The sequence below is a fragment of the Myotis brandtii genome, unplaced genomic scaffold, assembly GCF_000412655.1.
Source record: "Myotis brandtii unplaced genomic scaffold, ASM41265v1 scaffold84, whole genome shotgun sequence".
In the NCBI taxonomy this organism is placed as follows: domain Eukaryota; kingdom Metazoa; phylum Chordata; class Mammalia; order Chiroptera; family Vespertilionidae; genus Myotis; species Myotis brandtii.
Window position 1 is genome coordinate 9,915,029 of NW_005371410.1, and position 16,245 is coordinate 9,931,273.

General features: G+C 34.7%; 1 protein-coding gene across 5 annotated transcripts in view; it reads left to right on the plus strand.

The window, feature by feature from the left end:
- The window catches only part of CCDC88A (coiled-coil domain containing 88A), a 106,530-nt gene that overhangs the window by 46,840 nt on the left and 43,445 nt on the right, over positions 1–16,245 (plus strand). For all 5 annotated transcript variants that reach the window (XM_005884598.2, XM_005884601.2, XM_005884600.2 and 2 more), the window contains 4 exons: positions 6,440–6,521; positions 9,007–9,165; positions 10,848–10,994; positions 11,572–11,716. In XM_005884598.2, the coding sequence (XP_005884660.1) occupies positions 6,440–6,521; positions 9,007–9,165; positions 10,848–10,994; positions 11,572–11,716 (533 nt within the window). The remainder of the gene's footprint in view (positions 1–6,439; positions 6,522–9,006; positions 9,166–10,847; positions 10,995–11,571; positions 11,717–16,245) is intronic.

The window sequence follows — 16,245 nt, forward strand, 5'->3', positions numbered from 1 at the left end:
CTTAATTGCTGGCCTGAGTCACAATTTTTACTAGTTTTTGTCAAAATGAGAAAAATAAGGAGACCAGCGTTAGGTTTTTTTAATGCTAAATCTTAAAAATTTAAAGGATGCCCTTGATTCTGGATTTATGCCCTACTTATCTAGTGTTAAAATGCCCTTTCTTTTATAAAATAATGTTCTTCCTTGGCAGATTGGGATCTCCTTAATATTTTTATTTTTACATGCTTTAAATACAAAACATTGACAACCACTGGTACAGATCAATAAGTTTAGCTCTTTTAAAATTAATGTTGTAGCCCTGGCCTGTGTGGTTCAGTTAATTGGAGCATCATCCTGTGCACTGAAAGGTGGTGGGTTCAATTCCAGTCAGGGCACATACCCAAGTTGTGGATTCCATCCCTGGTCAAGGCATGTTAGGGAGGTGGCCAATCAATCTCTCTCTCTCTTTCTCTCTCGCTCTCTCTCTCTCTCTCTCTCTCCCTCTCCCTCTCCCTCTCTCCCTCTCCCTCCAAAATCAATAAAATATACATATAAAAATAAAATTAATGTTATAAAAGACTGAATTGTTGACATACAGTTTTACAAATAATTTTGTGTGTGTATCTTCTGCATTGAGTAATTGAAATGCCTGACTCATGTACTTAGCAGTGGTAAATATTCAGATTGGTTGGTGCTGGTGAAATTTATCTTTCAAAGAACATTACAGAAAAGTCAGTATGTGTCACATAGGCATTCCTTGGTGAATCACATGTAAAGACATGACCAATCCCTGCTGGGGATTTTTTTATTTTGCACTTCAAAAAGAACAAAGGATTTTTGTATTTGGACTTTTTCTTTTTGTTGTTTTCTTCCCTGGAATTTGGGCTTTAGAGTATAGGTTTAAATTTAAAGCCACAATATAGCGATTAAGTTTATTTACTGATTGTTTAAAGCAGTTAGTTTAAGAAAGTGATTAAATATGCAAGGTAGAAAAAATACACAGTTTATAGAAAAATGTGAAAAAAAATAAATACAGCCTACATTGTGGATGTCTGCATTATTATGTATCTATTGCAGTGAACACGCCCAGGATATTCTATAAACAGCTGCACCAGGAAAATTAGGGAAGCGATTGCTGTTATTAGTTTGACTGGCAGTTAATGGATAGCCTAAACAGTGAACACTAGTTTGTTCCATATAATTTAGTACCATCTTCTCCAGTCTTTAGATAAAGCATGCAATTAGAACTGCAATGCTGGCTGTGAATTCATTTAACATTTTGCACTATAGAATTAGAATTTGATTTTTAAATAAAATTTACTTGCCATGGAGTTATTAAAATTCCAAACATCTTAAAAGAGATTGATAAGATTTGGTCTTTCATATGCTGATTAGAAAATGTAAAAATTTTTTATTAGTAAATAAATATGCTATATATAGCAAGTATTCCTAGAAACTAGCATTTCATCAGATACTATCTAATATCTTTGTTGTCCTTCAAAATGTGTTCCTTGGTGGATTTCTTCTATTAAAATTTATTTTACATCTTTTTGCTTGGACAGATCTTTACTAAAGTGATGAAGTATGAAAATCAGGATGGATAAAAATAGTTCAGATGGCCTTAGACCTAATGGAAATAAATAATTGTAATGAGAACATGCAAATTAACTAATAACATACTTATGGGTGGTACATTATAATATAATTGCTTTTGACTTATTAACATACAGAGTAAAAGTATTATTTGCATTTTGGCTGGAAGAAGTAATTTCCTTAAAAATTACATTTTTATGTAGTAGTTAACACTATCAAAAGCTTTCTTTAATAATTTTTCTGCCTTCATGAATCCCATGTTTTCAGAGATTTTGTGTCACACAAATTATTCTTTTTAAAAATAACTTTATTGAGATATAATTTATATATCAGAAAATTTCTTTTAAAGTATACAATTCAATAATTTTTAGTATATTCATAGAGTTGCACAGCTCTCACACATTGATTTCAAGACATTTTTGTCACCCCAAAGAGAAGGGCCATGCCCATTAGCAGTCAGTCCCAATACCTCTTTGCCCTTGACAACTCTTGGCAAACACTAATATATTTTCTATTTCCATGGTTTTGCCTATTCTGGAAACTTCATATAAATGGATTGTACATTATATGGCATTTCGTGACTGTCTTCTTCACTAGCACAATGTTGTCAAGGTTGATCCATGTTGTAGTATGTATCAGTGTTTCATCCTTTTTATGATTAAATAACATTAGATGGATATATACCATGCTTGGTTACTTATCAGTTGATGGGCATTTGACTTGTTTACATTTTTGGCTATTATGAATAATGCTCCTATGAACATTCATGTGCACATTTTTGTGTGGACATGATGTTTTCAATTCTCTTGGGCATATACTGAGAAGTGGAAATGCTAGATCATATGGTAGTTCTATATTTAACATTTTGAGGAACTGTTGAACTATTTGGCTGCACCATTTTGTATTCCTACCAGCAATTTCTCCATATCCTCACCTATACTCATTTGACACCTTTTGATTATAGCTATCCTAGTGGGTATGAAGTGATATCTCATTGTGGGTTTGAGTTGCATTTCCCTGATGACTAATGATGGTGAGCATCTTTTTCTATACTAATTTGCCATTTGTATATCTTCTTGGAGAAATGTCTATTTAGATACTTTTCTCACTTTTAAATTGAGCTATGAGATAAACTTTAAAAAATATTTTTATTGATTTCAGAGAGAGGAAGGGAGAGGGAGAGAGATAGAAACATGAATGATGAGAGAGAATCATTGATTGGCTGCCTCCTGCATGCCCCCAACTGGGGATTGAGCCACAACCCGGGCATGTGCCCTTGTTCAGAATTGAACCTGGGACCCTTCAGTCCACAGACCGACGCTCTGTCCATCAAGCCAGACTAGACCGGCTAGGGCCAAGCTCATGAGCTTTTGATACATTCTGCCTGAGTGTCGCTCCTGGCTCAACACTTCTTAACTGACCCACTCTGACCAAGTTAACCTCTTTTTTTAAAAAATATATTTTATTGATTTTTTATAGAGAGGAAGGGAGAGGGATAGAGAGTTAGAAACATCGATGAGAGAGAAACATCGATCAGCTGCCTCCTGCACACTCCCTACTGGGGATGTGCCCGCAACCAAGGTACATGCCCTTGACTGGAATCGAACCCAGGACCCTTCAGTCCGCAGGCCGACGCTCTATCCACTGAGCTAAATCGGTTAGGGCTGACCAAGTTAACCTCTTTAAGGCTGCTTGGTTTCGTAGCCTAATAACTAGGAATACTTCTGCCTATTGTCAGATTGTTTTGTGAGGTAAATACGTAAAGTGAACAGTGTCCAGAATTACTAGTAAGTGCTCACTAAATGTGAGCTGCTATCAGTGCTATTACTTCTTAGAAGGCTCTTGTAAGGATTAAGTGCTTAGCAAAGTGAGAAGTGCTTAGCAAAAATGCCTAGCACAGGTAATGAGAGCTTGACAATTGTTAGCTAAAAGATAGGCCCAAAACATGAAATCAGCAAAAGAGTCAGTAAAGTAGAAAAACCCGAGTGTGAAGTCATGGAAGCCAGTGGAGAGATTGTCAAGAACAATGGAGTTAACGCTACTAAATTTTTCAGAGAGATCTGAAAATAATCCACTGGATTTGGGAATAAAGATCTAATTGACTCTATGAAAACCAGTGTTAGTGGGGATGTGTGGATGGAAAACCTTATTGCTATAAATATAGTGGTCAAATGGGTACACAAATATTTGAACTCCTGGATAACTGTTTTGGAAAATTTATTTAAATTTATACCTCACATACACCAAAGTGAATTCCACATGGATGAAAGCAACGGTCACCAACCGTGCAGACCTCACGGACCACCGGTTGGCAACCACTGGATTAAAGAGCTAAATGTAAAAAATGAGATAATGCTAAAAGAATCAGAAAGTAATATGCAGATGAGTATATATTCTCTAGGTAGGGAAGAACTGTACACAAAAGCAAAAAAAGTATTTGTAAAAGGTGGTTGCTCTATTTGTATAAAAATATAAATATGTAAACATCCAGAAAAAAATAAGTAAAATTAAAAGCATTTGACAATATTTCTCAGAAAGTAAAACCGAATTTTTATATGACCCTGCAGTTGCACTCCTAGATACTGTATATCCCCCAAAAATTTAAAACAGGAACTCAAACAGATACTTGTTTGCCATTGTTCATTGCAGTATTATTGCCAAAAGCCAAAAGGTAGAAACAACCTCAGTGTCCACGAACTGATGGATGGATAACAAAATGTGCTATAGGCATGTGATGGACTGTTATTCAGCCATAAAAAGGGATGAAATTTTGATACCTGCTACAACATGGATGAGCCCTGAAAACAATTTGCTAAGTGAGAAATCAGATACAAAAGGACAAATATTTTATGATTCCACTTAAATGAAATATCTTTAATAGACAAATTCAGAGAAACAGAAAGTAGATTAGAGGTAGAGGCTGTGGGGGTCTGGGGGAATTGGAGAGTTATTGCCTAATGGGCAGAGTTTCTGTTTGGGATAATAAAAGAGTTTGGAAATAGATAGTCATGGTCGTTTAACAACATTTTAAATGTAATTAATGCCACTGAATTGTACACTTAAAAATGGTTAAAATTGTACACTTAAAAATGGTACACTTGCCCTAGCCGGTTTGTCTCAGTGGATAGAGCGTCGGCCTGTGGACTGAAGGGTCCCAGGTTCGATTCCGGTCAAGGGCATGTACGTTGGTTGCGGGCACATCCCCAGTAGGAGGTGTGCAGGAGGCAGCTGATCGATGTTTCTCTCTCATCGATGTTTCTAATTCTCTATCCCTCTCCCTTCCTCTCTGTAAAAAATCAGTAAAATATATTTTTTTTTAAAAATGGTACACTTAAAATTGCAGTTTTATGTCATATATATGTCTGTATATATATGTATATATATTACTATAATAATAAATAGAATTTGTTTATACTTTTTGAAAAAATTGATAATCTTAATCTAAAAAGAAATATTTGTAAGAAATCTTATAAATTGCAAAGTGTAATAGCTTTTTATCATTTTAATTCCACAAACGTAAGAAAACAAATTTAACCTTTTCTAGTGATCAAATAAATGTAAATTAGAACAGTGACAGCATTTTTCAGTTGTTAAATTGTTTCACATATAGGCACTTTTATCCTCTGTTGTTGCCTTATAAATTTATAATGACTTTTCTGGAGGGCAGTTTGACAGTAGTATATCAAGTACCTTTAAACCTATAATTTAGTTGTAGAAATCTGTCCTGTATAATGTACACTGAGTGGCCAGATTATTATGACTGGCCAGATTGTTATGACCACCCCATCAGTAAGTACTTCATTGACACTTCTAAAAATACTGAATATTGAAAACTTCCTAAGCAAATACTCAAGGTTTTATTATTATTATTATTATTTGCATAACTAATTCACTTCATTATACTGATGGGGTGGTCATAATAATCTGGCCAGTCATAATAATCTGGCCACTCAGTGTATAATGCATAATGAGTTCATTTACCAAAACATTATTTATTACTATAAAGAATAAAATCCACTTAAGTAAATTAATTATGGTTCCTCTGTCAAAGGGACTATTTCTCCATTAAAAATTATAGTTTTGAGTATACCTGAAACCTGTATAATTTTATTAACCAATGTCACCCCAATAAGTTCAATTTAAAAAACATTAAAAACATAAATTGGATGTGCTAAAAAAAATTATGGTTTTTAAAAAATGTATGGGTGTGAGAGATGTCAACAGCAGATTATTTTCTACAATGAACAGTTATCTTTTTTACTAAAAAACCAGAAAGTTGAAAAGTAGAGATAATGGAAACTTGATTTTGAGGAGGTTGGCTCTGAAGGGCAGATAGAAAACTGAGAAAGTAAAGCAGTGTAAAGAGAAAAAATTTGGAGAAATTTGAGGATGTTTATAGGCTTCAGGAAAGAAACCAAGAGAATTGTAAAGATTTAGGTATCTGTGTGGCAGGGTATAATTTCCTTTAGGCCATTGTGAATGTTGAAAATAGTTTGGAGACTTTTATAAGTCTCAGACCCAGATAGTATTGCATTGCATAAAAATTTGTTCAGCTTACTTGGTTTTGACTATGCAGAGAGGGAGAAAGAGAAAGAAGAATGGGAATGAGAGATGTCAGGAAAGATGAAGAAAAACTACCTTATGAACTATGAGGATGCTAATCATTGAGGTTTAGGGGAGTTTTATTGATGACATCTAATCATATAAATTCCTAAAATCCATTTCCTTATCTTTTTCCCCTGGGTTGGAGTCATGGCTAATACTATGTTCAACTAGACATTTAGTAATAATAATTTGTATTCATGAAGATGATTATAGTTTTTTAAAGCAGTAAGCTTACATTTAATAAATGTTTTTTGCACTTAAGGGAGGAAAAGACTGAACAGTTGCTGGACTGCAAACAAGAACTTGAGCAAATGGAAATAGAATTAAAAAGGCTGCAGCAAGAGGTTTGTACCTGAAACTTTTATTACATAGGACCACTAAGTAATTGGAAATTGGAAATTGATTTTTCTCCTTATAATTTATAACGATTACCTTAATACTTTCTGAGGTTACTGAGATTTCAAGAGATCTGATTACTTTTTCAGTGTTTTTCTCTTCAAAAATGCCAGAGCCAAAACTAGAAATCATAGTCTGTGAGCTTTTTTTTTTTTTTTTTTTTTTTTTTTTATCAGTGCTGTTTAAACTTTGCTAAGATTCAAAGGAGCCTCAGGATTAGGACGGTTCCAAGTTTCTCTTTTTTATGTAACTGGCTTCTGTGGGCTTGGAAGCTGAAACAACTACACTATAAATTGTGGCTGCTAATGTATATCTCCCTAGGTCTCCACTCTCTGATGGTGCTTTATGTTATATAAGACAGAATGCCTTTAATTTTTCATTCTTTTCCTATTAAATAAGATAAAACTTTTTACTTAAAAAAAAGCTTTTTTTTTACTAAAGTGTGTTTTCTTTGCATCTTTAACCAAGATTTGTTTAAGAAGTTACTTCTTTTAATCACTGTATAATGTTTTGTTTTCATTGGTATGAATTGAAGTAAAGCTAGACAATTTTCTTTACCTTACCTCCCCTAACCTGCATTTTAACTTCAGGGAATACTGCACTTGCAGGGTCATAAACTGGGACTTTTCTGTTCTCTTCGTTTTTTATTTTTTGTCCTTTCTAGATCTGTGAGATTGGACATGATAATCTTTATTTCTAGATATGCTGTGGCTGCTCTTCCACGTCTTGGTAGCAGGGTTTTTTTGTATCAGTGTTACCTCCAAAACAGTGGTTCTCAATCTTTTTGGTCTCAAGACTTTCTTCCACTCTTAAAAATTAGTAGGATTATATCTACTGGTATTTACCAAATTAGAAATAAAAGCTAAGAAGTTTAAAAATATTTATTAATTTATCTTAAAAACAATATTCAACCCATTCCATCCTATATAATAAAAGCCTAATATACTAAGTGTCCAGTTGTCCAGTCGTCCGTTCAACCAATCAAAGCATAATATACTAATGATATGCTAAGACCACTCAACTGCTCGCTATGACGTGCACTGACTACCAGGTGGCAGACGCTTCAACCGGTAGGTTAGCTTTCTGCTGGGGTCCCGCCGATCAGGACTCAGTGAGACGGGCTGGACAAGCCCTGGAGCCCTCCCGCAGTTCCTCCCTGGCTGGCCAACCTCCTGTGTCTCTCCTAGGCCCCGATCGTGCACTGGTGGGGTCCCTCAGCCTGGCCTGCACCCTCTCGCAATCTGGGACCCCTCAGGGGATGTCGGAGAGCCGGTTTCGGCTTGATCCCACAGGCCAGGCCGAGGGACCCCACTGGTGCAGGAATTTGTGCACCGGGCCTCTAGTGTTAAAGTTTAAAGTATAAAGTTTATATTTTAAGTAAATATTATTTTACAAAACAAAAACTATTTACATTTTTGCAAATCTCTTTAATGCCTGCCTTAATTGAAGACTACTAGATTCTCGAATCTATTTCTGAATTTATTCATTTACGATACTACATGCCATGTAGCTTCAGAAAACTCTACTGTGCCCTCATGGGAGAATGAGAGTGAAAAAGAGAAATAATGTATTAGGATTATTTTGAAAATAGTTTTGACCTCATGAACTCCCTGAAAGGATTTCAGGAAACCACAGAAGTCCCTGCATCACACTTTAATAACTAGTGTTCTAAAGGATTAAGGATTACGAGAAGGTTTTTTTGAATTTTAATATTTGTCTCAAATGGCATTAAGATATGCATTAAACATATGCACTAATCATTTTACTTGGAAGCATTAAAAAACCAGCAGGATTTTAGTATGTTATAGTATATCTGAATAGAACCATTATTTCTCTAAAGTAAATAATGATCAACTTTAATAATACAGTTTGGCTCTTTTTTGTGTTCCCTGTCCTGTATTTTAAAGTTAACTTTCTTTTAATCTTAAATTAATTGCAAATGGTTTTGTTAGGTAAAGGTTAACTTATTTTAAAACATCCTGAGTAATTTTTACATTCCAGATTTTTTAGAGTGGAAGGGGGAGGTGAGGCGGGAGTGGGGAAAGGGGGAACAGAAAGAAAGAGATAGAGAGAGCGTGAGAGAGAGACAGAGACAGACAGACATGGATGTGAAAAAGACACATCGAATGGTTGCCTCCCGCACACACCCCAACTGGGGCCAGAGATCGAGCCTACAACCCAGGTATGTGCCCTTGACTGGGAATTGAACCCAAGGCCCTTCGGTGCATAGGCCCAGGCTCTAACCACTTTGTCACACTGGCTGGGGCTATATCTCCCCATTTTAAAAAACAACTTAATGGAGGTATAATTTACATACCACAAATCCACACTTCTAAAGTATATAATGTATTGATTTTTTAGTAGATTCATCAAGTTGTGCGACGAAGGAAATAGAAAATACTATTTAAAATATTAATATTTATTTATGTTTAGAACATGAATTTGCTTTCGGATGCTCGTTCTGCAAGAATGTACCGAGATGAATTAGATGCACTTCGAGAGAAGGCAATCAGAGTTGATAAGCTTGAAAGTGAAGTCAGCAGATATAAAGAAAGGCTGCATGATATTGAGTTTTATAAAGCAAGAGTTGAGGTATGTTGCATAATTTAAACCATTCACAATTTATTACTTTAAAAACTGTTTGATTTTCAAAATTCAATGAAAATACACTTAATAAATGAATGGAATTGTTGAAATGTTAGCAAACTAAATACATTTAGATGTTTATTTTATGATAGATCAGCATATTTCTTAGAATTTTAAAAAGGGATATTTGGACATTATTAATTTTACTTAAGTCTTTGGGGCTCTTCTTTTATCCCTTTATTTAACATTATAGGTAGAGCAGATTTTTGAAGTCCTTCCCTCATAGTCAAAATAAAGTATTTCTCTCTACTAATTTTAAACTTGTTCCTAGGAGTGAAAACAGACGTATTTGCTGACTCAACTCAGAATGCTAAATTAGGATCAGCGAAATCACTTGTGTGTGCACACCTGCTCATACACTCTCTTTCTCAATAAATCATATAAACATCTTATATAAACAAATTAGAAGAAACATTTTTCCATACTTAATGATTATTGTACAATGTTGCATGAAGTTGAGTTTGACATTGACAGCAAAAAATTGATAATCTTTGCATCTGCATCCTTTTTTCCTTTCTTAGTTAATTTCTTCATTGTCTGCAAACAGTGGAGATCTTGGTCATGTTTATTATGGGGATAAGAAGGAAGGAGTATGCAAAAATTAAGAAGTGAAAACATTATAAGAAAACATAGAACATTTGAGCCTGAAAGTTATAAAAAAAATAGACCAAATAGACTATAAAAATAAGGTACATATTAATTCTTTGCCAATTTTTTAAATGAGTATATGGCACTGTTAAAGGATCCTTATAGATGCCACTGTTTTAATATACTTTCTCTTGAAGTTAGCTTATAAATTACAGGCATAAAGCTTAGCAAGATAGATTTGTGAACATATGTCTTCAAAACAGATGTAGGGGTTTAAAACATGTCCTCAAGATGCTATGTAAAATATTTATTGATAAAGCCTTTATTTATGATTTATGTGAGTATTAGTTCAAAGTCTTGGAATTTTACTCAAAACCCCCAAACCCTTCACTTCTAAGTTACAGTTTAAGTGGAGAGAATTCTTTAAATCTATTTCAGTAAATAAATTAAGTTCTAATTCTAGGGAGATTTATGTGTTAAATATCTGCAAGACTCTCTATACTTAGTTTTTTCTCCTTACGATTAAGGGATTTAAATGTACCCTGACAATTTTATGTGAAATTATAGTAGTATTACTCATTCTAATAGAAGTACTGAGTGTTTTGTTTGCATAATAGCTTAAATTTTGGGGGAGAACTAAAGCCAAGAAAATATCAACTGTATTTTTATTACTTAGTAGCTTTCCTCTTGCACAGAACTGTTAATAAAGACAGATTAATGTCTTTTTAAATAAGTTTTTATTGTTTTTTTTAGAGGAAGGGATAGGGAGAGAGATATAGAAACATCGATGAGACAGAAACATCGATTGGCTGCCTCCTGCATGCATGCTCCCCATGGGGGGGTCAAGCCTGAACCTGGGTATGTGCCTTGACTGGGAATAGAATTGGCAACCTCTTGTGCATGGGTTGATGCTCAACCACTTGAGCCACTCTGGCCAGATTAATGCCTTATTTTACAACCAAGAATTTTTATGTTTCAGACTTTAAAAAATTAACAGATATTTACATGTTTGTGATAAAGCCTATTTGAAATGTTTATAGGAATTAAAAGAAGACAATCAAGTTTTACTAGAAACAAAAACCATGTTGGAAGACCAATTAGAAGGAACTCGAGCTCGTTCTGATAAATTACATGAATTAGAGAAAGAGAATTTACAACTAAAGGCCAAACTGCATGATATGGAAATGGTAAGTATTGTAAGGGGATCAATTGCATGACCTCTGAGGAAGCATTCTGAGATTCATCTGACTTCCCTATAATGACAAAGGACAGTAGTGTCCTAGATGCTTTAACAAAGAAGAGATGAGCTAAATAAATTCAGTGCTTGCAATTTTGTGGACGTGGGAGTAGTGGAAATTTCTGCTTTTGTTATAGAGGGTTGTTATTGATTTAGCCTTGTATTTTAAAAATAAACTCTAATAAGCTATTTTGTAAAATGCCTTTAAAATACAGAAATAAAACTATTTAGCATTGAGTCAGAATCTCTTGTTATATTACTAAATTAATATGTTGACTACGAAGAAATGTTTTCAGTGTCCCCAAAGCTCACTTTAAAAGGATATCAGACACCTGGTCAGTATATTGACCAATTGTGATTATAATAACTGGTGATTGCCTTTAAACTGTGAAAATTTTAAGCAACTCAAAATTTATCCTCATTATTTAGTTTCTGATAAATAAAAGTTATAAGTAATAAAATATTAGCTTGAGATTGTACTGTTTCTTAGCTTTCTTTTCTCTCCCTACTTCCTGCCAACAAAAAAGGAACGCGATATGGATAGAAAAAAGATTGAAGAATTAATGGAAGAAAATATGACTTTGGAAATGGCACAGAAACAAAGTATGGATGAATCATTACATCTTGGCTGGGAGTTAGAACAAATATCCAGAACTAGTGAACTTTCTGAAGGTATTCCCAATATTGTTTTACTTAAATGGGTTGGTGAATAAATAAAGTTGAATTTATGCTTACATTTCTGGATATTTCATTGCAGTTATTTTCCCTAGCTGGAGATGTCTCAGCAGGCCAGCTGCCCCTAGCTATGATTTCACAGAACAATTTGTTATTTCCACATTGCTGGGTCTGATTATCTTTGCATGTCTTAACAGCGAAACTTTTTTTTGAGTGCAATCACAGATTTGATCAGTTGTTTAGGCATTATTTTGTTAGTATCATAAGAAACTAGAATACCAATTTATAATTTATTTTGAGAAGTATAGCCATCTACTAAATAGAACAGAAAAGTCACATTAACTGGTCAGCTATATTTTTACTATATTCAAACCTAAATAAGAAGTCAAAATTAGTGGGAAGAGTTTTAGGTGAATATGTAGCCAGAATAGAACAAGTTAAGGATCTCCATGGCTTTGTTCATTAGTATTTGAGAATTATTATCCCCATTTTAGGATTGTATCTACCAACCAGTTTAGCCCCAGTTAAACCCTGGAGATAATGAAAGATGCCTCCTGCCCCCAGATAAATTTTTAACTCTTGACTCTTTTTTCATAAGCTCCACTATTGACTTATCTTCTGTCTTAAAACTGGGCATATACTATACAATAAAGTTGTTTGTGTTATAGCTGGGATTATGCTAATACTGATAATACTTTCTTGAAATTACACTCAGGTCCCATTTATTTGAATTAGACAGGTTCCATAATTCCTCGTGTACCCAATATTAGATTCTTCCACCTGCTTTCCTTCAGCAGGTATTTATTAAGCACCTACCATGTGTAAAATACTATACCAGGCCCCGAGGACATAGTGGTGTGGTAGACGTAAAGTCTGAAGACGGTTTATAGTCTGGCTCTTGCAGAATAATTACTTTTACACACGTCTCATATTTGTTACCATTAGACTTTTTCTAGTTTTACACTTGAGAACCTACTAGCAAATTCTAGGACCCTAGGTAAATTCCCTACATAGTAAGTGATCATATTCATCCAGTGGGTTTGCTGAGATGTAACTTAAAGTAGTTGTGGAACTTCTTTTATTGTATTCCTTGTGAATTGAGTTACAAAGAAAGCAATTCAGACTTAAATGTTTTCTACTTTGAAAGTAGTTAAAATTACACTGTTAAGAGTTTCATCTGTTAAGTGAGGACAATAATAGTAAGTACCTTGAAGGGTTGTTGCAAGGATTGAATTTCTTTTTTTTTTTTTTAATATATTTTATTGATTTTTTTACAGAGAGGAAGGGAGAGAGATAGAGAGTTAGAAACATCGATCAGCTGCCTCCTGCACACCTCCCACTGGGGATGTGCCCGAAACCCAGGCACATGCCCTTGACCGGAATCGAACCTGGGACCTTTCAGTCCGCAGGCAGACGCTCTATCCACTGAGCCAAACCGGTTTCGGCTGAATTTCTTAATACTTAAGAAAATGTACCGGGTATATAGTAAGCATTTGAATGTTAAGCATTATGATGATGATGATCATTGTATCAGTAGCTTTGCAGTTCTTAGCTGGGGTCACATACCTGAATATTTGTTTTAATGTGGTGTCATTTTTGTTTGTTAGTTTTTTAAATATACAAGGGCTTTTCTTTCTAGAAAATTTGTAGAATATGGAAAAATATAAAGGAGGAAATCAGTCACTAATAATTTCTTAAATCATTTTCACATTTGAAAAAACTTCCAAATTTTTCTACACAGACATAGGATTTTAGACATCAGATTAATGTGTATGCACAATTCGGATTCCTTTTTGTACCTAAGACTATATTACAGGAATTCATTAATATTGTTAAAAATGTGTTGTAAGCATTCGTTTTAATTCTCATAGCTTGACTTGAAGCTTCTTTGAAGTACATTCGTAGTATTCATGGTATTCAAAGTATTATTGAGGTATATCATGTATTTTAGCCTAATTTTTTAAAAATTTAAATTCTTTATTGTTTAAAGTATTACATAAGTCTCCTTTTCCCCCCATAGACCTCTCCTCGACCACCACCACCCCCCAGCATATGCCCTCACTCCTCTACTATCTGTGTCCATGTGTATGCATATAAGTCCTTTGGTTGATCTCTTACCCCCTCAACCCCCGCCTTCCCTCATAGATTGGACAGTCTGTTCGATGCTTCTGTGACTCTGGTTCTATTTTTGTTAATCAGTTTATGTTGTTCATTATATTCCACAAATGAGTGAGATTATGTGATACTTTCTCTGACCTTATTTCACTTAGCAAAATGCTCTCCAGTTACATCCATGCTGTTGCAAATGGTAAGAATTCCTTCTTTTTTTTTTACAGCAGCATAGTATTCCATTGTGTAGATGTGCCACAGTTTTCTAATCTACTCATCTGCTGCGGGGCACTTGGACTGTTTCCAAATCTTAGCTATAAATTGTGCTGCTCTGAACATAGGGGTGCATATATCCTTTCTGATTAGTGTTTCTGTTTTCTTGGGATATATTCCTAGAAGTGAGATTACTGGGCCAAATGGGAGTTCCATTTTTAAGTTTTTGCGGAAATGCCATGCTGTTTTCCACAATGGCTGCATCAGTCTGCATTCCCACCAACAGTGCAAGAGGGTTCCTTTTTCTTCATATCCTCGCCAGTACTTGTTGTTTGATTTGTTGATAATAGCCACCTGACAAGTGTGAGATGGTACCTCATTGTTGTTTTGATTTGCATCTCTCGGGTGATTAGTGACTTTGAACATGTTTTCTTATGCCTTCTGTATGTCCTCTTTCGAAAAGTGTCTATTTAGGCCCTTTGCCCATTTTTTGATTGGGTTGTTTATCTTCCTTTTGTTAAGTTGTATGAGTTCCCTATAAATGTTGGAGATTAAACCCTTATCAGAGATAGCATTGGCAAATATGTTCTCCCATGCAGTGGGGTTTCTTGTTGTTTTGTTGATGGTTTCTTTTGCTGTGCAGAAGCTTTTTATTTTGATGTAGTCCCATTTGTTTATTTCCTCCTTAGTTTCCATTGCCCTAGGAGCTATATCGGTAAAGATATTGCTACAACAAATGTCTGCTATTTTGCTGCTTATGGCTTCTTCTAGGGTTTTTATGGTTTCCCGTCTTAGGTTTAAGTCCTTTATCCATTTTTAGTTTATTTTTGTGTATGGTGTAAATTGGTGGTCTAGTTTCATTTTTTTGCATGTACAAGTATCTGTCCAATTTTCCCAACACCATTTATTGAAGAGACTGTCTTGATTCCATTGTATGCTCTTGCCTCCTTTGTCAAATATTAATTGAGAATAATGGCTTGGTTCGATCTCTGGGTTCTCTGTTCTGTTCCATTGGTCTATATGTCTGTTCTTGTGCCACTACCTGGCAGTTTTGAGAACAGTGGCTGTGACCTAGCCTAATCTTGTTAATTTGAAATGCATAACTACAAGTCATTAACTAGAGTTTTACTAGAGAAGACGTGGACAACTAATAGAATTTTAAAAGTCAATGACTGTCTAGTATACCAGCTTTTAATAAAAGATTAACAATATGTGACTAGAACAAAAGCTGGAAATAAGAATTCTTTACTTAAAATCTGGGGAACACCCTCCCTGGTTTGACTCAGTGGATAAAGCATCGGCCTGCGGAATGAAAGGTCCCGGGTTCAATTCCAGTCAAGGGCATATGCGTGGTTGTGGGCTTGATCTCCAGTACGGGGCATGCAGGAGGCAGCCAATCAGGGATTCGCTCTCATCATTGATGTTTCTATCTCTCCCTCTCCCTTCCTCTCTGAATCAATAAAAATATAAAAAAAATAAAATCTTTGGTATATTTTACCATACCTAATTTTGTAAAGAATGTATGCTTGTGAGGATGTGTGTGTGTGTGTGTATGTATTTATTTGCTTTTCTATGATGGAGAATTTCAAACATACATAAAAGTTGGCAGACCTAGAAATGCCCTCCCATACTTCTACCCTTTGCCCTTCCTAAAATCTAGGATTTCAAAATAAGTTCTAGGCATCATATTTCATTTGTAAATCCTAATGTTTTTATATCATCAAAATATTCCATGAGTCTGCTATAAGATTTATTAAAACATAATTCTTTGTGGCTTCCTGGAGAGTATCATTTACAGAATTAGAAATTGAGTTTTCTTATTTTAAAACATGTGATGTTGTAATCTACTTAGAAAGATGGTTTTCCTTGACAAAATGGAGTAGATGTTGCTCTTTACACTTAATTTAATAGGGATTCTTTAGAGAAAGACTTTTTCAAGGTGACCGTGTATACTGTCTTGCCTTTTTCAGAATTAGATAAGGATTTCCTCCCCTTAAACTGTCTTTCTTTAATTTTTGAAAGTGTGGTATGGGATATACTTTATACTTCTTGTTGAACCATACATGACTATAGATACACAGGACCATAACTATTTGTACAAGTAACCTAAGACTCATTGAAGTTAAAGTGGCTTGATATTATCAGTTTGTTAATTTCTCATGGCACTAGAACTGGAACTCTAGTCTCTTCGGTCTAAATTTGTC